The sequence below is a fragment of the Martes martes genome (genome assembly GCF_963455335.1).
Source record: "Martes martes genome assembly, chromosome: 13".
Classification (NCBI taxonomy): domain Eukaryota; kingdom Metazoa; phylum Chordata; class Mammalia; order Carnivora; family Mustelidae; genus Martes; species Martes martes.
Genome location: NC_137901.1, coordinates 44,643,619 through 44,667,908, shown reverse-complemented (window position 1 = coordinate 44,667,908; position 24,290 = coordinate 44,643,619). Strand labels below are relative to the sequence as shown.

At 45.0% G+C, this 24,290-nt stretch overlaps 1 protein-coding gene across 2 annotated transcripts in view; it reads right to left on the bottom strand.

Annotated features, from left to right (window-relative positions):
• KCTD1 (potassium channel tetramerization domain containing 1) overlaps positions 1-24,290 on the bottom strand; it is a 90,705-nt gene that overhangs the window by 25,157 nt on the left and 41,258 nt on the right. For both annotated transcript variants that reach the window (XM_080821507.1, XM_080821506.1), the window contains exon 2: positions 19,347-19,525. In XM_080821507.1, the coding sequence (XP_080677633.1) occupies positions 19,347-19,510 (164 nt within the window). In that variant the 5' untranslated portion in view covers positions 19,511-19,525. The remainder of the gene's footprint in view (positions 1-19,346; positions 19,526-24,290) is intronic.

The window sequence follows — 24,290 nt, the reverse complement described above, 5'->3', positions numbered from 1 at the left end:
GAAGGGCAAGGCTTGGGAAGGGAAAGCCCGCGGGCCTCGCCAAGGCACATTCCCGTCGGAGGAGGAGGGCCTCTCCGAGGAGGAGGAGGCCCCATATTTGAGACACCAAATGTCAGGAGTAGTAAAGGGCAATGTTAAGCTGCTGATTTTTTTCTACTTTTTGAAAGGAAGCACGTTCTGAGCTGTGAAAACAATGCGGAAGGACAGGGCGGTGCCAGGGACCGTAAAATGGCGTCCTGGGGTCTGTTCTGAATGTGCCGTGGCTAAGTATTGTTTGGCTAAGCAAACAAGGGGGGGATCATCGGCACGGGCTGTATTTCTTGTGGACATATGAATGGAGTTACAAATCACACTGCAGTGATTTGTAAACTCCGGTGCCTGAAAACTATGTGGAACTGATTACAGTTTACTAACCTTGGAGAACATTCCTGTTTTCCAACTGACCAAGACCAAGCTGGCTCCGGATGATGTATGGCCGCCTTGGTTTTTGGTGTGTTGTTTTGTTTTTGACACTCACTGAACCAAATAGCAATGCTGAGAAAAACATCCTTCCACAGTTGTAATTTTTTACATTTATTTTTTAACGTTTTAGACAATTTCAAAGTTAGGCCAAAGCAGAGAAAATGATATAATAAACCCCCAGTTGTCCATCTAGCTTCAAAAGCTATCAACTCTTGGCCAAGCTTGTTTCACGGATACTTCTATTGCTCCCTCTCTCCTAGTGGAATTTTAATAGTAAACCCTAAACATCCTGTCATTTTATCTGTAAATATTTCATTAATAAGATTATAAAGTTTCACTAAAAATGTGCATTGTAAGATTCTGAAATATATTTCTCTGGCTTTTTAATATTAACACTGTTGATTATTGTTTATGGAACAAATAATGCAGTATCAAGTCTCCAAGGAAATTAAGCTCCTTCTTGTGGAAAGCTAAGTCTGGTTCCCCACTATGGCTCCCTCTCTCTCTGGTATTAAAGAATGATCTTCAATGAAAAAGAGGGTAGGGATAGGGCCCGATATACCTTAGTGTGACTCTGTCATTAAGAATTTATTTTTTCTTGTGCATTCATTCATAGGATCTGGTTTCTTTAATTTACTGTGACTCAGGTCTTTAAGAATTTCCCTTTATTGTGCAGTCATTCAATCATTTATTCTACCCATATTCACTGAGCTTGATCATGTGAAATACAGGGAACGCAGTGGTGAATAAACCACACATTCCTTGCTTTTGTGGAATTTTCCAGTCTGTGGGGCTGGGAACGCAGATCAAGCGCAGTGTATCACTGGGTACGTACAGTGGGTTATGGGAGTACATAGGAGGTGCACCCAACTCAACTTCGGAGAGGCATGGGAGAAGGAGAAAGTTCAGTGGAGACCTGAAGGACAAGCAGAAGTTGGCAGGTGCCAGGGCGGCAGGTAAGGTCAGGTAAGAAAGGAGAGGGACAGGAAAGAGAGAGTCTTGAAGCTAGAAGAAACCTGGCATGTGATTACTCCCCACTGGGGCACAGTCAGGCCACCTGAAAAATGAGGCTTGAGCAGCAGAGTCAGATCATGAAAAGCTGTATAAGCCACGTCAAGAAGTCTGGATTCGGTTTTGAGGCCAATGGGGGCTGATGTCAGGCTATTGGTCTCCAGTTATGTTAAGGAAAAGAGCAATTTAGAAGTGAGACTGAATGAAACACCAATCTGAAATCACATCTCAAAGATGCAGTTTGTGGCTTATCCATATCCTTTCTCCTCTGCCTTGCTTTTGACTGTGTTATCTGTATACAGCAATGGTTCTTAACCCTGGTGGCACACAGAATCACCAAAAGGCTTTTAAAAAATACCACCAGATAGTCTGATGTAATTACCGCTTAGGGTTGGGGCCCAGGCATCTCCCCGAGTAAGTGTGATGAACAGCTGAGCTGAGAACCAGTGCGAAGGAGGATGAGCATAGACTAAAGAAGAACAAGTCAACATCATGGACTTGAGAGGTTTTCAGTTAGTCATTCAGTCACTTTGAACTGTCACAGCACCTCTTCTGAAACTGCCAACCACACTTGTAGAAGTCAAAGATCTCCAGGATGACCTAGATCAATGTACCATTTTACAAATGGAGAAATGGAGTCCCAAACACATAATGCTCAAGGATGCACAGCTGGCTAGACACAGAGCTGGCTCTGAACCCACCATACTGTCCCTGGGGTAATGAGCAGAGGTCATGTTCAAGCCCATGGAGGCCAACTGCTCTAATGCTAGTTACTATTTATTGAATTGCATTATGCACCAAAGAGTGAGCTGGCTGTTTTATGGGCTTGATCTCATTTGGTTTTACAATGATCCTATGAGGTGGCCATATTATTCTTATTTCACAGATGAGGAATCTGAAGCCCAGAATGGTTGTCACTTAGCTTAAGTTACAACCTGGGTCTGATTCAAAAGCCTCTGTCCTTGACCAGTAATTTACAATGCCTTTTCATGAGCAATTTCCAACAAAGAAAACGACAACTTAACAACTTTCCTTGAGGAATACATAATTTTCATAGTTCACTGGAGTTTGCTAATGTTGAATGTTATCCCACGAAAATTTGATGATTATCAACTTTATAGGCAAACTATCTATTTAATAGCTGTGAAACAAAAAGTTGAGACTCAGGGGCTGATTGCAGGTATACTGAGTCAGTCCTCTAAACTCAATGGAACCCAATCAAAACACTCCGAGACTTCAGAGGTTACTTCCAAACTGTTGGTACAAGGTGAAGGCGCATAAAATGGGATGGAGAAGTGAGCATTCTTAGGACCATGAAAATTTCTGGGGAGAGGAATGACACATGAAGTTCCAACTCCATTTACCTTGCTGCTCTCGTGTTCCCTTATGTGCTATGACCCTACTTTTAATTCTGACACACCCCTGTGGGATTTGTCACTTTACAGCTAAGGAGAGGTTTCCAACGCTTCCAAGCCTCCACACACCCCATCTGCCTCCTGTGGCCTGGTGAACACCCATGTGACATCAAGTACCATGGCGTGTAATATGACACTGGGCCCTGTTTTACCAGAGGCAAGCAGGTTAATCCTTTCTGTTCTCCAGAGGCAGAATGCACATGGTGATCATACAGTGAGGGAGGCAGTAGGAGAAATCCGCAGTGGCCCAGGGCTGAGAACCAAGTGCCACAGACAGACCAAGGGGTAAAGCTGGCGAGGAAAGGGCAGGAGAGAGGTGGTTGGGCTGTGTCACCCACTTAGCTTCCCTTTGCCAAGAAACGCCTTTTCTCCACTCCTGGGCTTCCAAGCCATGGAAAATATGGTTTGGACTCAAGGAAAAGATCTCATTTAGTTTCTGGTCCAGATTTATTTTGCTGGGGAAGAGATTCAGAGGCAACTGACAAACTACCCCTTTTAGCATCTGGGGGATATTTTTAAATTATAAAAGTAAGACTCACTCAATGTTGAAAATTGGAAAAGTGTAGAGTAGAGGACACAGAAGCAGCAGAACAGAAAAACAATCTGCCATTAGTCCCCCCATTAGGACATTACTTTAAAAAAATCCCATCTGAAGAGTGTTTTTCTTTGAATAATTTTGTTTTCAGAAGCACTTGGACCTTCATACTTTATGTCTACTATTCCAAATTGGTCTGTTATGTTAGTAAGTGATGTCTACTGGTCCGAGTTACATTCCCAACCAAGTTTCTGTCCTAATATTTGAGACGTGAGAAAGACAGCAAATGGGATACAGAGCTGGGTGAAGGTGCGTGTGTTTGTGCCCGCACAATCTTGAGGGTGTGGGGGTGTGTCTGCACATGAGAGGTGTGTGGACAGCCGTCACTGCAGGAAAACCAGACTCAGGACAGCAGGCATGGAGAGAGGAGGCAGCCCTGCAACCAGGGGAGCCTCTTCCCATTTTCTGCTGTGATGGGAAAGGAGGGAAACGATGGAAGGGGACATGCTAAATTGATACCTGAAATTTAGACCCTTGGAAGTTCAATATTATAGTCTCTCCATAATAAAAACGTTTTTCTTTAAAAAAAAAAAAAAGAGGGGGGTTATGCTGGATATGATTATAATGTTTAAAAAGAAAGAAATCACCAGTCCACTTACTGTTTTAGAAGCCTGAATTATCATAAACAGTGTTTAATATGCTTCAAGTGTTGTAACTGTTAGAACAGTTCTAGAAGAGTTCTTTATAGTTCCCACACATGGAAAATTCCCTCTGTATTTCATGAACACAGATACAAATTAATTCAGAGCTTGTTATAGAAATGGACAGAAGTAATTTAAGAGAAGGGGGAAAGTACCTTCTTGGTTAAGAACAAACAAAACAAATTGTGTCTACTTATGGGGAAGTAATGTTTCCAGTACTGTTCCCTGAGGCAGCATCATTTTCTTAAATGATACATAGAACTGAAGAAACCAGGGGAAAAAGGAAAGGCAAGTCTAAAATATGAGAAGAACTATGAGAGCAAAACAACTCTGGAACTCGGCATTTTGGAGAACTGATCACTGCTGGGACTACTGACCGCTGAGGGGGAGTTCGGGGCCACTCAGGGGCCTGCTAATCCCCTAGGAATCTCATGAGTGCCCCCAGCTAGGACTCTGACTAGAACCTTTTTTTTTTTTTTTAAATTCAGAGAGTTACATTAACTGTTAACTATGAAAAATATATTATTACATTTAATATGATTTTTTTTAAGCCACCAGAATTTATGTTAAGTAGGCTTTTTCTTTCTGCATTTACTGAGTGCTGATCGTGTTCCTGGTGCTCTGCCAGGCCTTTTCAAATGAGCACGATGCAGTCCCATTGGGACTCAAGGACGGACAGAGGGGGACCTAGCTAGGCCAGGGCAGGCAGGGAAGGCTTCCTGCAGGAGGCAATGTCTGTGCAGGGTTGTAGGGATCACGAAGTATAAGGAGATGGGCACAGGGGCTCGGAAAAGGGATTTCAGGCAAGAAGGAACATGACGGTGGGAACACAGCAAGCGCAGAGCAGCTCTCTCAAAGTGCGGAGCTCGGGGAGCATGTCAGGGCACCGTTATTCCCAAGAGTTTGAGCATGGTGCTTTCTGGAGTATCTTAGGAGCTCCCAGCACATTCAGCCCGAAAACTCACAGACCTGGGTTTGAATCCTGACTCTATCCTCTTTCAGACCAAATCAATGAATTTTGATTTCTTCATCTGAGAAACGGGATACTACTTAGCCCCAAGAATTCTTAGGCGAATACATGGATGTCCAATAAGAACTACATTTCCTGAGAGTTCACTCTGTGCGGGTCATAGTACTGAGTGCTCACAACACGCCTGTGAAGGGGACACTATCAGCCCCGTTTTGTGGGGTTGCCGTGACCAGCTTCTCAGCCCTGAGGCCAGAACTGACACTCCGGCAGCTGGACCGCGGGCCCCAGCTCGGAGCCACTCCCTGACCGCCCGGCGCTCACTCTGCTCCTTGGCAGAGCACTGAGCCTGCCTGGCACACGCTCAGGAGATGCTGACAGATTTTCGTCCTTCGGCGATGGTGGGCTATGCCAAGACAGAATTCTGACTGTATATGAAATCCTGTTGTGCATCTGGAATTGAAAGAAAACCTTCACAGTCACCTGGTCCTATTCTTTGGTTCAAGCAAATGCCTGCTTTAAAAATGATTTCTAGAGCTATTTTTCTAAGATCAGTCCAGGATCAGATCATCGTATCCTCCCCTGGGAGCCCACTTGGGTATTTTCGGCTCAAGCAGTTCCTGTTTAGGTTCGCTGTTGCTTTTTATTTGGGCAGGCATGCACGCGTGCACAGGTGCACACGAGCCTGCCCCATCGCCCACCCTGCCCTCCTCCCAACAGTCTGTTCTATATTGGGAGGGATTTTTGACACTCCTTTTTTCTCTTGATTTGAAACTCTAGAATATGTTTTCCATTCTACAATAATAATTACTCTTCAAAGAAAAAACGTTATAATAGCTAACATTTTTCGAGCCTGTTAGACACAATGTTAAAAACTGGGGCATCTGGGTGACTCAGTGGGTTAGGCCTCTGCCTTCTGCTCAGGTCATGATCCCAGGGTCCTGGGATCGAGCCCCGCATCGGGCTCTCTGCTCACCAGGGAGCCTGCTTCACCCTCTCTCTCTGACTGCCTTTCTGCCTGCTTGTGATTTTGCTGTCAAATAAATAAACAAATAAAATCTTTAAAACGACAACTTTATAGATTATTGGAGTCACACCTCACAACTCCATAAAGTAGTAGTTTGGTTCAACTGATGGAGAAACAGATAACTCGCCAAGGGGCGCTGAGCTCTGCAGGCTCTTTTCCCTGCAGAGTGAGGGCCAGCCCGCATGCTCCGTGCTGTCCCCAGCCCTCAGTGGCTGTCTGTCCCAGAACATTCTGCCCCCCTTCCCCTTCCTCTGGCCCCTCCCACCAGCCTTCATGCATCTTGCAGTGCCATTCCTGTTTCTAGTTTCTTATTACACAAGCAAACTCTTCCCAGTGTGATCCCACTGATTTTAATCCCTTTTTTGAGTGACTATGCTCCTGGGCTTCTGAATATTAGCAGACTTCACGACTGACCGAGGGCTCTCCTATGTGAGGACACGGGTCCTGATTCGTCTGTCTGGTTACCAGGCTCCTAAGGAACAGGGTGGACTCAGCCCCACCCCCTGGGATTGTGATCTGGATGAAGGGCCGGGGGTTGGTGGCCACTCTCTCCGGGGCACTTTGAGATTGTCAGCAACAACAGCCTGTGGAAGGGAACCTGTCCCCATCTCCTCTGCTGTTTTACTGTCCCAGACTCTGGGAGCTGGCTCACAACACATCATCGTAGTCACTTCAAATAAAAGCACTATATACATTATATGCCACTAGGAGAGGACTATGGTGAAGCCAGCTGTTTCTATTTTCAACTTGACAATTTTTGCCTGCTTGTCATGGGGGCCAGCAAAACGGCAGTGTACAATGAAGTACTTCAATATTTTGCTGAGTACCCATAAATGAAAAACCAGAGACTTAACATGGTGCTTAATAGAAACAGAAAGAACCAGAAAAAAATACAATTTACCTAAAAATGAGGTAAATGGCTTTTTAAAAACCGAACAGAAGATGTATGGAAGAAAGTGAGTGAATCTACCTAGAGTCCTTTGTAACCCCCCACCCTGCTTCTACACATACACACACACACACACACACACACACCCAGTGCTGACATCGTTCAAAGGTCTTACAGCAGCAACAGAGAACAGTTCAAGTGCTCAAGAGTAACAGCTCAAGTGCTCAAGTGGTTGGATGAATGAAAATTACTGAATTTCTCCATCCCTGCCTCACTTCGGAGTGACTAGGAAGTTTGAAAGCATGTTCAGAAACTAGGCTTTCACAGACAAAGCCAAAGAGAGGAGATCTAGCCCCAGGACTGCGAGCTACCCCTCTACAGAAGGAAAGCAAGTTGCAAATTGGGCAAGAGTCCCATTTATACAGCTTCAAAAGTAGATCAACATTGTAAAGAACATGTAAGATGTCCATACTGCCATTTTTTTTTTTTTTAAATTCCAACTGCTTCTTCAAATCATGATGGACAATGTGCCTGGTGGACCTTTTATCATGAGAAGATTATGGTTCTGAAATTATGTAACAAGAGTATTTAAATAATCACCGTCAAAATGACATATGAAAAATACTAAGTTTCTATCAGCTCATGATTCAAAGACAACATTCTCGGGTGTGTGTGGTTGGGAAACAGGGAACACAGAGCTGACAGCATCCTGCCTTTGGCTATGCCACGGTCAACAATGCGCTGTTGTAGGTGTGCGAATTGTGTAACCATCTCCGCCCTGCTGGGGTTTATCACAGAGCAAGAATTTACCCCTGGGCCCCAAGCCGGTCCATACACACCTCAGCGGTAGGTGTTAGCCGTCTGAATTTCTCCCTGCCCCTTCCAACAAAACTCAGAACCAAGCCCTAACCTGCAAAACTTTAAAGAAGTGACTGTTCTGGCTAATAACAAGAATTTCTTCTTTTTTCTCTTCTTTTTCAGATGATCATTAAACAGAAGGTGACAAGTTACAGTCGTCATTGGACGCCACTGCTTCTCTTACTTGCTGCTCCATTTTAAAGTCCTTCAGGCAAAGCACACTGAAGCCAGAGCTCATTTGACTAGGAAGTGCTTTTGCGAAGTTCTGAAATCTACATAAAGGATTACAAATGGGTTCTTTAAGAGCCCCACAGAAGGTGCACTTGGAATATAAACTGTACTGCCATTGTTTGGTGTTTGTAACCAGCCCAGACACGTAGCCATGGTGAAGACTAGAGCTTCATCCATATTCAACACGGTTCTCTAGGTTCACTTGGTTGTTCCAAACTTTATTCCAGTCTGTTTTAATGTGTGCTACAACGTTCTTGAATCCCACCCTCCGTGCCCGTCTTGTTCCTTCTGCAATGTCTTATCAAAAGGGTGACATGCTGATAAAGAACCTTCCTTAGGGTCCCTCAGATCACGGAGCAGCGGGATACACTTAAAAGATCCTTCTCTGCTTTGCTATTGACTGTTCTCACTGCTTTGAGACTGGAGGAGTTTTCATTTTTTAGGTAAGCTCTCAAGCCCTCAGGGCCTCCTAAACTGTTTCTTAAAAAAATCAATTTTCGGAGGGATGGCAGTGGCCTTGACAAGTCTAATGAAGCTGGGCAGGAGTTCTGGAACACATCGGGCTCAGAGCACGAAAGCAAGTCTGGGCGCGCTCAGATCCACCTCCCAGTGACGAAGCCCTTGGCTTGGCAAGGTTCGCTGCTGTCTGAAAGCGGTGCTTACTGGAATGCACAGTCGTAATTTATCTTCTGAATATGGGAACACAGTAAGAAAAACAGCGCGGAAGTAGAAATAATCGTTACCACCGAAAAAGATAAGCGGCAATGTCATTACTAAGCAAACTGACACATGGCATTTATGTAGCAGCAGGAAGCCATTACCCAGTGACAGCGTCATTTCCACTGACACTGGATCTTGATTAGATTCAGATGGCCCAGCAAATAGCTGATATCACTGGGGGACTGAGACACTGATTTTTTTTTTTCTTTAACAATTTCTTCTGCGGGGCGCCTGGGTGGCTCAGTCTTTAAGCATCTGCCTTCAGCTCAGGTCATGATCTCAGGGTCCTGGGATCGAGCCCCGCATCAGGCTCCCTGCGCTGCAGGAAGCCTGCTTCTCCCTCTCCCACTCCCCTTGCTTGTGTTCCCTCTCTCTGTCAAATAAATAAAAATCTTAAAAAAAAAAATTTCTTTTGCAAATGGGATCGCCACCAGATTGGAGCTTCTGGGTGCCTGCCTTTGGAATATGAATACATGACATGCATACAGTTGGAAGAGTACAACTCATTTCTCAACCCCTCTACCTCTCCCACTTCGTTCCTTCTTTCTCCAGGACCAACTGTTTTTAGGAACCAATTGTTGTTTTTTTTTTTTTTTAAGATTTGATTTATTTGAGAGAGACAGAGAGAGACAAGCAGACTCCCCACTGAACACAGAACCCAACACAGGGCTTGATCCCAGGACCCCAAGATCATGACCTCAGCCGACGTCAGACACTTAACCGACTGAGCCACTCAGGTGCCCCAACTGTTCTACTTTCTATCTCTAGGCATCCTGAGAATAATCTTTCAGAGGAAGAATATGAATAATCCATCTAGTTGAAGACATAAATCCTGCATTTTTACTGAAAAGAAATGGCATTTTAATGGGTTACTTCCATAATGATACTAGAGCAAACGGTCTAGCAGATATAGTGGACCGGATTTTTCTATGAACATACCTCGGCTTTCAGCAGAGGGCATCTGTGTGTTCAGTGGGCCCATCAGGGATCCCTCAGTGTGACTTTCTGAGGTTTACTATTATTTATTTATTTGGGGGGGTAATTTATTTTTTTTTTAAAGATTTTATTTATTTATTTGACAGAGACAGCCGCAGCGAGAGAGGGAACACAAGCAGGGGGAGTGGGAGAGGGAGAAGCAGGTTTCCCACTGAGCAGGGAGCCTGACCCGGGGCTCCATCCCAGGACCCTTGGATCATAACCTAAGCCAAAGGCAGATGTTTAATGACTGAGCCACCCAGGTGCCCCTCATTTTGGCTTTACTATTATTTTTTAAACTCTCAAAATTCAAATGCCAATTACAATGTAATGTGTTTGGGTTTTTTGAGTGATAAATGATTCTGTTTGGAATTTAAGGTGGGGGGGAACGTTTATTTTCTGCATTGGCTTAATACAGAAGACTCCCCCAACTTGAGAATAATTTGCATTGTTTTACTGCAGCCACAAACACACACAGCATGGAAACCTCACAGTGTCTTCCCTTCTGGTACAAAGAGATTTCACATCTCTTTTTAGAGTGGATCATGGTGGCCTGGGAAGAGGCTAGCCACAATTACATGGCAGAGAGGAGAATAACACTGTGGGGTGTAATACTGCTGCCCACACAACTCTCTCCATGACCAAAATGCAGTTCAATCTTTTGGAAATTTGCCTAAAATGTTTCAGTGTTGGTCCTCGTTTGCGATAAAATAGGTCTCAAAGGAAGCACTCCACCAGAATCGGTTATGCGGCTGACAGAAGCTACACTTGGTTTTGTTTTGAAGAAACTACATGATTTGAGGAGCCAAAGTCACATGAGATCCACAAGCTGGGTTGTGTGAAATAACTCTGTCAATTCTAAGTCCTTTTAATGGAATTGTCCTTAAGACATAGTAAAGGGAAGTATATTTTTCACATATTAACTTCGGGAAAGATGACCAGAATCTTCTATGAATTACCTATAAATTAACTTTTTGAACAAGTAAACAGAATACAGAGTTTATTATTATAAAGTACTTTCTTGTATGATGAGGGGCAACATGAAAATACAATAAAAAACACAGAGTAAAAATGACCTTGGCATTGCTCAATGACACTCTTCATTATGATACATCAAAAGGAGTCCCGTCAGTACTGTATTGTCCCAAGTGACAGGAATCAAGCCAGAATCAGTCAGAAAAGTCTCACTTTAATGACCTGTTTCCTGTCATGCCACCGTGCACCCACCCTGCTGGGGATGTTGGCACGTTTCTCTCCCGCACCTTCCTCTGCAGGACCTGTGCCCAAACTCTGAGCATCAGGTGGATGGCCTGATGCTAACGGAGACCACAGACTCGCCTCGGATCCTGACCTGCTGGTCACGCCAACGGTGGGCGGGGCCCAGGAATCTGTATTTTGACTCTGGTGGAGGAAAACATTCAGAAGACAGGTGTTCCCCTTCCATTCTTCCGGTTCACTGGTATCTGGGTTGTTGCCTGGTTGATTTATTCCCTTGTCTTGACTCCTTCCCTTTGGGTGACTAGACTAAGAAATCCCTTTCTGGGCTCTGCCTCGAAGAAAAAAGCAGGTACTTCTTTGCCGCTCCGATCGGACGAGGCCTACCATTGGGTCCTCAACGTTAACCTAGCACCTGAAGAACTAGGTGAAGGCCACCTTAAGAAACAAGTGGCTTGAACTTATTGTGGATGACCAGCCTTCTTGGCTCACGACCACCTTTAGAACATAGTTCCAGAAGGTGGTAAGGAAGACTATGTGGCTGGCCATGAGAAACATGAGACTACTCCGTGCCCTGCTCCAGACCAATGAAATCAGAATCTTGGCGGGAAGGGCTAGGTTGGTGGCCTGCTTTGGGCTCCTACAGATTCTCACCTTCCCCCAGGGTTGAGAAGCATAGCTAGAGAAGACGAAACCACAGAGGGCCTAGGGTAGAGTGGAAGTAGGACTTCTGCCCTGTCTCAGAGTGGCAGTGTTTTTAGCTGTGCACGGGGGCAGATGACAGTCCCTACCTCTAAGATCACTGTGGCACGTTAGATAAGAAATACAGGTAATGAGCCCAGCCTGGCCTTGGAACACTGTTACTCATTACTTGCCTTCCACTGTTTTGAGGACCTGGCCTGCATGCACAATATTTCACCCAAGAACTAATTCATTTATCAAGCCAACTTCTGAACGTCCACTCGGTGGCAGGCACAACGCTAAGCATGAAAAATACAGGACGGAGACTGAGTAAGAGAGAGCTCTCCCGGGACAGCGTTTCTACTGAAAATGAGGTGGAGTTCCTGGCGAGGGAGAAGTTCAGAAAGATCGAGAAAACGACCCACAGTCCAGCCCTGAGCTGCTTCACGCCAGACACCCGGTGCTCCTCTCCACCCTCAAGGCTCTGCCATCAGGAGGTCCAGGCCGGCGCGTGGTCTTCACCATCTTCCCTGCCTGAGCCAGGAGCTGGCCACAGATCAGCCAGCTTCGTTATCTGCCACCAAGGGGCTTCTGCCCACATTTATTTACTTTTTAACTCTTTTGATCAAAACCAAGGATCACTCCCGTGACCAACGAATGCAAAAATTAAAGAAAACGGATCAGGAACGGTGTTAGGGTCAGAACTCCAGCAAGGTGACCTGAGGTGTTACACCCAAGCGACAAAAGTCTGCTTCTAAATCTGCACTGGCACGTCAACCAGATTTTGTCTTGGAAAATTTAGATGAGCAAGTATGTAGGAATAAAATGATCTTTTGGCTTAATACAGGGGCAAACTCTATCCCAAAGTGGGCGTATTTATTCTCCGTGTTATTCTTACGACTTCAGTTGGTCCTAACTCAAATACCATTAACTGACTGTTTACTCATCGTCTGTCCTCCCCGCTCCCCGCATAAACCACAGGAGAGCAAGGACTTTGGTTGGCCAGTATCCGTCCTGGCCGTTGGGGAGCACAGAAGAAATCCAGTGGATGGCAGAACACAGGGAAAACTACAGGCTACAGCATGGGTACATTTTTCTCTGAAGTCCTCTCTAAGACAAGACTTGATGAGTTAAATTACTCTAAAAGTGAGGTCTGCTTTTTCCCAAGGGGTAAAGGGAAGTTTGCTGAATCCACCAGTAGTGGAGTGTAAGTTCCTGGCTTTTCAGTACAGAAGAGAAAAGTCCAGTTTCATCATTTAAAAAAAAAAAAAAAGCCTTTTGAAGCTTTTTTCTTTTACTCTTTGCCTATATAACTGAGGAGCAATTTTGGAAAAGCAATATTGCAAGATGACAAGAAGAGACAGAGAAGAGGAAAATTGCCCCGATTACCCTGGAGAAACTTTCCATTTTTCATTTGCCAGGTGCTTTACCTCCTTTTCAACTCCCCTCCCCCATAAACTAATTTTCTTTTTTAAAAGATCAACCCATCTTAGCAATCAGAACTGTTCACCATTGGGTTAGCCTGTCCTCATTTTATGCATTTCCATGGGCGTTTTCAAAGCAGCAAGGATATGTGCCTTCCTTCCATCTGTGCTGAGAGTTCACATCTCAGGATGACTTCTACTTCCCCAATAATCTGTTCTGTGATATACATATATATATATTTTAACTTGAGATAGACATCGCATTGTAAGATTTATTTATTTGTGTGTGAGAGAGAGAAAGCAGCACAGCGGGTAGGGACAGAGGGAGAGGGAGAGACAGTTTTAACTAGATTCCACATGGAGTGCGAAGCCCAATGACGGCTCAATCTCACCAGCTCACAACCTGAGCTGAAACCAAGAGTCCGGACACCGATCACCCCCACAGATGCTGCATTATAACTCATGCCGATCTAAAGAGTAGGTTATAATCAAAAGCCCCCTGTTCAGTGCCCTGCAATAATTCTGCAAGATAACTCAGTGAACTGTGTCAAGAAGGATGCATTTATGTTTTGGGACATTTTTGCTGGGATCCTAAAATGCGGGCTTGCGTGACAACAGGACTGGACCCGTGTCTAGGGCCTGTCATATGAAATTGGAACCGTGAAGTCACAGAGTCACAGCACAGAATCCCCAGCCCTGACCCAGGATTACAGAACACCTCCCAGTCTGGCCTAGAACAATGACATGGAACTCCAGACAAGCGCGTGCAGTCGTCCCTCGAGCGTGTGCGCCAATCCCTTGAGTGTGCGCTCATCCAACCTCCCTCCCAGGGCAGCTCCCCATGTACCATGCCTTAATGGCTCACGCAGCAGAGAGTGAAGTCGCGCCAGGAGTCGGATCTCTGCTGGCAAAGGCGCACACATTTGGCATCTCTGTCCTAAAGCTCCAAATACACACAGCCCTTGGGTGGCCATGGGTGTTGACTGCGAGGCTGAAAGCCCAGCGTCTTGAGTTTTGCGATTACCTACGTATGCCAGCGTGCTTCATGACTTGCTGCTATTTAGGAGCGATCAATCCAGCATAATCCACTTATGTGGGAGTTAACTCATGTACTATGTTTAAAATATACAAAAGCGCTGTCAAGCAGTCAGATCGGATGGCTCAGGGGACTGTAACACGAGACCTTGTCTTTCACCTCTAGGTCGCCGGCTGACCGGCTCTTTTGGTCAAGACCCCTGCCTTATGACCACCCCAGAGGCTTCACTCATTACCCTAACAGCTCACTTGCCAGTTTCAAAAATCCCACGTGTGAATAACTGTCAGTACAGCCACTAGTAGTGCTGGCTTTGTTCGAGATGGTAGTAAAGGATGAAATGGACCTAACTTTGGACTCAGACACGTGTCTTCTTTTAAAGCACAGAATGTTTTGGTTTTGTCTCAAGTAGGCTCTTCGCCCAGCATGGAGCCCCCAGTTCGGGGCTTGAACTCATGACCCTGAGATCCAAAACCTGAGTTGACACTGAGTCGGATGCTTAACCGACTGAGCCTCCCAGATGCCCTGAACAGGATGCTACTTTCGCATCACACATGCACGGGTGTCTAGAGAGAGATTTCGGGGGCAACAGCAGGAGACTTTAAAGAGGCCATGCCATTTGGTACCAATCTTAATTACTTAAGACAAATGACTTAGCTATCTAGATTTTGTTGTTATCAGTGATGTTAATAATGGGGGTCTTAGATTTTTAAATCAGATATAACTGGGTCTGTCGTTAAAACGTGCAGGGCTCCAGGCAAGAGTCCTAGTGAGGCCCACCTCCCATGTCTAGATCCTTACAACTTATCAATCAAACTGGCAAACCGTCAAGTAAAAAATGTTCTATCTTCTTGGTAAAGCCATTACAAATCTTTTCATAATGGTGATATATTTTTCTGACTTTTGTTTTGTTTTACTTATTTGATGGAAGGTTACTGCAGACCTGAATTGGCTTTTTTTCTGGGTGATTCCAATTCCAAATGGCAACTGAAATCGGGGACCGGTCAGGAATCTCCTTGATCCCCAAGGTGGTGTGATCAACCGCAGCCTCCGAAATACCCGCTAAGAGCTGTTCTGCATCTTACACAAAACATCAGTAACACGGAGCACATCACTGCTATATGAGATACAGCAGTTAATCTGAAACCTGCAGTCCCTTTAGCAAGAGAGCACTTGATGGTGGACGTGAATAATGTGAGTGGTGAACCCTGCTGTAAAATGCAGAAGTCAGCTTGCTTCTTGAATCCCTACTCAGGGCTTACGAACCCCCCCCCACCCCCCGCCAAATAAAAGCACAAGGGTACCCACACACAATGGAACCAGGTGACCTTGGTCATCAAGGAAATAAAGATCAAAAGGTATTTTCTCTTGGCAGGATGGCCATTATGATACAGCAGGAACCATTCAATGAGGAAGCAGCCTATATTCACTGGGAGGGACCATATGTCTCAGTGTTGTTCAAAGCCAGATGAAAATCAGGATCTCTTGGGCAAATCGAAGAGAATCCTATTTTATTTGTCTGGGGCAGGACTGTGCATGGCCTTTTAATGCTTCCCAGGTGCTTCTCATGTTTCGCAGTGTGGTCCATTGTACCACTTTCTGGGGTTCTAAGGGTAGTCTTCAGCCAAGAAGGCGATATACAGAGACAGAATAAAAAGTCACCTGAAATATTTCAAAATGGAATAAAGGCTCTTTGCAGGACCTTTGAAACTGTAGAAAAACATGACATCTTTTACAATCCCTAACTACAAACAAATTACGACTTTTACACTACAAGTTTCCCCTTGAAATCCTAGAAAACGAAACCAAGGAAAAAGCTCTCCTCCCCTCTGGGCTACACCAGGGGAAAGGCAAGTGAGAGAAGATCAGGGGTCTGCTGAGGAGGGGAGGAGGCAGGGAGTGGTCCCACAGGGTGGGAAGGGTTCAAAGTGAACTACAGCTAGAGCTATTTGTAATTCCATGGTTATGGGCAACCTAATCTCCTAGGATTTATCCCCAAAGAGATTTTCTCAGAAGTTGGAAGGAGCTGCTGACATATATAAGAAAAGCATGAAACTTTCTTCCCTGTATCTTTGACTATGAGCATTTATGTATGGGTCCCACTGAACTGACCGTTGCCTTGAAATGAACAGCGGGTGAGTTACAAAACACACCCCCCCAAACACCCCCAACTCCCCCCACAAACCCACCCACTCACGAACACACACAAACACACACAATCCAAGAGGGAGCAGAATGGTCAATTCAACATCTAAACCACTGTCGTCTGCTTTAGGTGAAAAAAACAGAAAGAGAAGTCACTTTGTAAGGCTTGTTTCAGAGTCTAACAGAGGCTTAAAAATATCTCCCTGACAATAAAGATGATCTTGGAACAGCTGAGCAGTTCTGGGACAGGTAGGGTAGGGGCATCAAGATTAAGGACCAGAAGGTGCCAGCTAGGAGTCCCTCGAGCCTACAAGTAATTCAGGCAAGAATCCAAAAGTGAGCCTGTTTCCACGGTCTAGGAAATGAAGGAATGGGATATGTTTGGTATTTGGAAGGCGGTCCGAAAAGAAACAATTGCTGGGTTTGGCAGAAGATTAAGCATAAAGGCAATAGTATGTGTTGGGCACCAGGCCATGGCGTGCTTTTCGTAATCACATTTAATCCTCTCAATAACCTTGCAAGAAGACATATCTGTGTCTATTTTACAAAAGAGAAGGCAGGGCTTAGAAACTGGACTTGTCCTTGGCCAAACAACGACTAAATGGCAGAGTCAGCATTCAAACGTGGGACTAACAAACCATGAATTATTTCTGATGTCGCTCCCATGATACTGTGGCCCGGCGGTGACAAGGAAGTGTAGGGAAAGATGGGGAAAGGCAGGTGAGCAATTTCATCTTCTCTAATTAAGTTGGTGAAAGAGAAATTCAAGTATAATGCCTGGAAGTATCAGGTTGGGGGACAAGTAGGTTGGATGACATTTTTTAAAAAATCTGTGCATATATCGGTGCTGTCCAATAGAAAAAAAAGGCAAGACACGTGTAATTTGGGGTTTTCTGGGAGCCACATTAAAAGAGTAAAAGGAAAAAGGTGAAATTAATTTTAATGACACATTTTATTTAATTCAGTATATTCTCGTTCCAACATGAAATCAATAATAAAAAAACCATTGAGATACTTTACTTTTGGGGGGTGGGGTCCTAATTCTTTACAATCTAGGACATTTTGATTTGGACCCGCTATGTTTCCAGTGCTCAATGGCTGCACGGGGCAAGCGGTTGCCATTCGAGACAGTGCAGATATCCAGAGTACAGAGACCACGTAATGCAGTACATGCCTCAAGGTGTGGATAATGAGGAACCGAAAGTAGACTCTTAGAAATGCCCGTGCACAGGTGGCCAGAGGGAGACTCTCCCAATGAGACACTGTTCGAGGCCTCGAAAAGTGGCAAACTATTTGAGAGAGGAACTGAATAAACAGAGCCTCCAATGAATTTCTACATCCTATCTTTGCAACAGGCCAAGTGAGACGGGAGCTTCAGAGAAGCCGAAACCCCCGTGGTGGGGGATGCAGGGGTGCGGCGCGGGGCTTCAGTCTGTAAGAGGACCCACCCAGGTGTAATGAGCATTCAAAGAAAACCTCCTAGTTAACATCAAATGCACGAGGGGTAATTACTGACTTCCCTCCTGGAGTAGCATTTAAAAATTGGACAGATCAGATCGGTGACTTTTGCTATGGCTAAGGATTTGGTTTTTGACTCCTGTAAGTTTTGTGGCTTGCCCCCCAGAACTCAGTGCTCATCTGAAAGAGGCACAGTGATTTTCTTTTGTTGAGGTTGGTATTAGCTTAGAGGGAATGGAAGTAAGTATTTTTTAAAAGAAACATTACTTACTTACATCATGATATTCTTGGGAAATACAGCCATCACGTAGCATGACTTTGGAGCACCTGTTACGATGCGCTTAGGGAAAGTGGGGACTCAGTACGGGAATAACTGACTGACAGCACCATTTCATTTAAAAAGACATAGTTTTTTTGATAATTGAATTAACAGTCATTTGTGTTTCAAAAAATCATTTCACTATGCAGAAATTGAATCTGGAAATCGAGAGAGAAAATATTTCCTTTTTCTTCTCAACTTTCCCCTTCTTTCATAAAATAATAGGCAGCAGAGTGAGAATAAAAAAAACACAAACAAAAAAATGGGTCTTCACGCAGTGATCAAGATGCCAGTGATTTCTACATCAGTCCTGCCTGGTAGTGCCATAAAGCTACCCACTATCTGTCACTGTCACAAGTTCTTGAAAAAGCAACTGGTTCCTTCCCAAAGCCCAAACAGTGTGCTTCCAGTTCAGATGATCAACACCAAGCAGAAGAACTCCCTTTTTCCTGACTTGAGCCCACACAGGCTCTTGCCTCCTCCTCTACCCACCAGCACAGCTGGGGAAGATCAGCTCCCTTAGAGGATCTGGGCATAGCCCCCAAATCCAGGCAGAACCAGGAGGGGTGTCCCAGCAACAATAACAAAGCAAACTGTTGCCTTGGAGCTCCTCTAGATGTGGGTGGGAGGGGAGAGAGGACAGGGTGTCTCATAAGCATCAAGCGTATAATGCCTATTTGTAAAACACTCTCCCCTCTTCAGACACTTTCTATATTTACTTATCTGCCTTGCGTGCTCAGAAATCCCACTGCTCTTTTTTTTTTTTTTAAGGCAAAACTATCTTGGCTTCCTGGACTTTTGCATACTGTTCTAAATATACTGCCCCACTCACTGATAAGAGTATCTCTCTCTTTTTTTTTTTTTCTTTTCCTCTAGTTCACAAGTTGGTGGGCCACATGATCTCCTAGAAAATTCTAAGAACTGATAAGAATGTGTGTTTTAGAAGAAGAGGACAGAAGAAAAGTCCGCGGTAGGTAGAAATCATCCTTCTTTTTGCGCTACATGGAGAAATGCAAAGATCTCAGCAGGACGAAATACCCCAAAACTCCATTCCTGTGTGACAGGTCTACGCGTATGCCACTAAGCTGTGGGTCAGGCCCCCACTGGGCCGAGACTGCCCGCCACATCCCAGAGCAGCCACAGGAGCTGGGAGCTCACGTTCGGACCCGCCCCCGCCCGGGGAGGTCATGCTGCTGCTTTGGAGGGTCAAAGGAAAAACAGATCATCAAACACATGCACTTCCGAGCATGACTTTGCCTTTTTTTTTTTTTCCGGATTACCTTGATTCGGGGTATTTGGTGAGGGTGGCCAGGCTGCTGGTGTACATGTGACCGCCCACATCAATGTGGACAGGCGCATTGGATTTTGTGAGTTGCGCTGGAGTAGGAATGCCTTGGTTGTTCAGTGGAGATGCAGGAGATCTAGTGATCAGAGGTCTTGACATATTGGGTCGACTGTCCTACAGAGAGATAAGCAAGTTTAGACACGTTTTCATCTTTTCAGTGGAGAGAAGGAAACACATGCATCATCAAGAACAAGCCAGCGACTAGCGCTGACACTCATTTTGCAGTAACATCTCCCCAAACCAGCAGGCGCTCGCTCTTATTGTAATGAATATCAGGAAAACAAAATCTGTAGCGAAGAAAAGGAAAACTTCCCACGTTCAGAGTCAAGGAGGGGAACTAATGTTCATTTCCAATCATCCTGAGCTCTATGATGGCTTATCTCACTAATGAATTCTCGCATTTAACAACTGGTAAATGGCACGTGGAGAGCTACGACTCACTCCAAATGAAAAGACAATCAATGCTTGAAACAACCCACGCCTAAATAAAATACAGATGCTTTATCTTTCTCTCTGGAAACTTACTGCTAGGCAGTTGGGATAAATACAGACCTTTCAGCACTTGTGTTCTGCAAAACGTTTTCCTTGATTTCTATTTTTCCAACCAGGAAGAAGAGGCTAGGACTAGCTTGGCCATCAGCACACATTCTGAAAGCAACCTTGTGAACAGGCACCACGAGTTCATCAGTCAAGAGATTAAAAAAAAAATCCACACCCTAAACCATTTGTTCTCTGCTTCTCTCTGTGTGTAAAACTGTTGGTCTAGGGACACTCTGGAAAGACTGTACCCTTCAGTGGTTAAATACGTGTCTGGGAGCCACGAGCAAGGTGCTCTTCTCTACGCCCGACTTCAAGCTCCCGGGGCAGGTGCCGACGGAGCCGTCCCACGGGCAGGGGTGCGGGGTAAGGCAAAGAAGGCACAGAGGACATCCCGGGGTGGGCTCTAGAGCATGCCGAAGGAAGCATCCTCTTGAGGAAATAAAATATCACATCCTTTCCATGGATACAATATAAATATTTCAAACACTATCCAAACATGGTCAATTGCTTTTAAATAAGAGACCAAACCACAGACAAGTCAAGTCAGGTCCCTGGCACTCCAGGAAGGGGTCAAATATTTACAGCCCGCAATTGAGGAATAAGCTAAAATAGCATTTACGTCCGAGTTCTGCAAGACGAGTGCCACAACAATACTCTCAGATTTATCATTTGGCCCAAAACTGTTTTCAAACATGCAAACAATGCATGGCGAAGTCAGCGAGAAGGCATAATAAAGGGATTTTGAAAAATGCCTTTGATGGAGATTATAAAAGGGAAGTCATCTAGTTTTTGTGCATAAAACCCAGTACGATAAAATATAAATTTGCAAAACATCAGAGATTTTATGACCTGAAACAGCTCTAGGAGTTACCTGGGGCACAACTGTTAGACTACTTAGCATTAACCACATGTCCAGGCAAGACTGAATGCACAAGCTTCCTGAAACTCTGAGCTACCGTGAATGGGGCGGGATGGGGCCTTTACACACAACGCTGACCATCTGTGTTGTGCTCTGCTCCACGCTGGATTAAACAGGGTCCAGAAACAGTCGTAGGACAAGAGTTTACGTTTTATTTCTTAAATTGGGTGGTCGATTCATGGGTGTTGACTATACTATTCTTTATACGTTCCTATGTATTTTTAATAATGCAAAGGGATATTAAAAAACACATAAACGGATGTTTGTAGCACACTGAGAAGAGAATGTCAAGAGGCACCAGATGGGGGAAAAAACTAAGAAACAAAGACACGGTTGGTAGAAAATATCAAACAGTTTGGGTTTGAAAATACTAAAAATTAGCACTTTAGAATTCAAATGACAAAGAGCAACATTCTTCTTTAAAAATGCAATCCCATAGCCTCTACTTCTAAGAGCTTCTCCCTACCTGGCTAAAGACACCCCCTCCCCCACTCCGTGTCTCCCGCCCCGTTACAATTCATCCCATCACGGCACTGCAGTGTCTGTAATAGTTTTTCAATTGGACACATTCTGTATCCCGCCTGAGGGTGCTCAGGCGAAAATGAACAGATTTGCAGGGTTAATACTGTAGTTAGACTGTGACCTCATTCAGCACAGCTCCAATACTGCCAGGTCTATATGGAAGGAGAAAAAAAATGAAAGCATAACTGATCGGTTGAAGGATTCCAGATTTCCCAGAATATATAGCATTTACATTGTAAATCATGAATGTATGGATATTGCTAAATTTAAAATTAGGCCAGTGTTTTCTTCAGCGGCGGGGCAGCGGGGGTTGGGAGGGGAATGAACCCTTAAGGGCCAGGAAGGGGGCTCAGGCCAGACTCTGGCAGGACTGTCAGCCGCTTCGTCCTCCCCTTCGTCCTCTTTCTCACTCTGGGAGCCTTCCCTGGTCTGAGTGTGCCCCCTTAGTTAGATGGCTTCTAAGGCACTTTTCAGTCTAAGGGAGACTGAAAGAACTTGGAAAATCCACAGGCTGGGATCGGGGGAGGATATCTGGGGCTGCGTGGTCTTGGCCTCTACAGCAGATACCCAGCCTCTACAACAATGCTTCATCTTACACATTCTGACAACCCCCTTCCTCGCCTATGGCTTTCTCTTCTTTCTTTCAACCCCGAGCTTCCAGAAGGGGTGCCATCTTCCTACCAGCCTCGGGAGGAAGCCAGCGCCCAATCTGAGCTGGAAAGGACCCAGGTTCTCGGGGACGTTGTTGACACACCCACTCAACCAACCCTGAGCCTCTCTCTAGATGTCTCGTTACGTGGGAAAACCGAGTTCCTTATATTTCAAGCTAGAGTTTTCTGTCACCTATCCTGACAGGATACCCTTCCTTTCTCTACACCGCTGCCTCCCCGTGAGATCATCTGGCTTGGAGAGACGTGGCCTGTGATGCCAAGAACAGCTGCCCGCTGACAGATGCAGAATTTTCTACCGTATTATGACCATTTTGCAGCTCCACTTCCCCATCTGCCTTTCCCTCTGATTGCTCACCCAGCATCCTCTCAGTCTGGATGTCTTTTTACTGTGATTTCCGATGAAAGGCAAACCAAACACTTCAACCAAGAAGGGTGCAAATGTGGGTACTGATGTGTATTCTGTAAGAGGCCCAGACAGAAAGCTGTCTCAGAGCAACTCCCATATGGAATAGACCCTTCTCTCTACCTGGGAGAGAAGAACCCTACCATGAAGCTACTTGGTTACAGGCCCTTCGGTGTGCAGCCCATTGTTCTCTCCTTCCACAGTATTTGCTACCCTCTCCCAAGAGCCAGATATGCAACAGTGAACGTGACAGGATGGTGCCTGACTTCACCGGACTTGTTCAGAGGGGACGGAAGCCAAGAACCAAGCAGCTGCTACCAGAAGGGGGGAGGTGGGAAACGGACAGGTCAGTATGAAAGCTGAATTGAGGAGACATGTAACCCAGGCTTGGGGGCTGGGAGGACAGATGGGGAAGGTCCCCTGAAGCCAAAGCCAGTCTAAGCTAAGATCTGAGAGATGAGAAGTCAACCCACAGTGGGATGCTAGGAGGAGGTTTTCAAGCGATACTGCCAAGGCCCCAATGTCGGAGAATGCATGGAACCTTCTAGAAATTAAAAGTGCAGCATGTTTAACAATTCTCCCATTTATTTTTTCCCCCATGGTGTGGAGGGACAATATAGGAAACAGAAGCTTATAAGATGATGGTCTGAGAACCACAGAATTAAATGTTAACTAAAGTGAGAAAAATTAAAGTCACTACAACATCCTTATGTCTGCAAAGGGGAAAAGGGCAGAGGAAGACAGCTAACAGCCAGCTTTCTCAACAGCAGGGCTTTCCACCACAATGGAAACATTCTAGATCTGCTCCATTCAGTAAGGTGGCCACTAGCGACATGTGACTATTTTGAGCATTTGAGTGTGGCTAACAGAACTGAAGAACTGAATTTTAAATTGTATTAATTTAAATTGTAATGGACATAGCCACATAGCCACATCCCACCGGACAGCACAGTAAATCTTGCTTGAATTTTTCTCAATATGTGGAAGCCCAAATCACAACAGACTTGAACTTATCAACTATGTTTATTTATTTAATAAAGTATGTCTTTAGAGATTCTATTTTTAAGTAATCTGTACACCCAACATGGGGCTCAAACTTACAACCCCAAGATGGAGTTGCATGCCCCACAGACTGAGCCAGCCTGGCACCCCACCCCCCCGCCATGTTTACATGGAGAGGCAGTTACTGCAGAAGGGAATACAGTACGGCTTAGGACCTCACAGCACTATTTCTCTCTTTTGACTGATTTTATGAAAATAAATGAAATTAATGGCCATGCAGTGAGGAAAATGGAACATTTACAGCTCTCACAGAGAGTGCATGGAGAAAAGGCACCAGGGCACGCTCTGTATGATTCCACTCACACGAAGCTACAGACCACAAAATGAATCCGTGAAGACACAGCTCAGAACACTGGCCACCTGGGTGTGCTGGCATGGGGTGGGGGGAGGCTTACTGACTGAGAGGGGTAAGAACGAGCCTTCTGGACTGCTAGACAAGTTCTAAATCTTGATCTGGGAGGTCCCACAGTTGTACACATGTGGACACTTAAGATTTATTCACTTTATTCTCAGTTTCATTCAGAAAGAAAATAAACCAAAAATAATCCTGGAAAAACTTCAATCAAAACACCTTACTGTTCAAATGCTCATCTAAATTTCTGTGAAATACTGCCTTTTTAATTTAATTTTTTTATTTCAGAGACAGTGAGAGAGAGAGAGAGAGAGAGAGCAGGAGAGGGGAGAGGGTCACAGGGAGAAGCAAACTTCCTGCTGAGCAGGGAGCCCGATGTGGGACTTGACACTGGGACTCTGGGATCATGA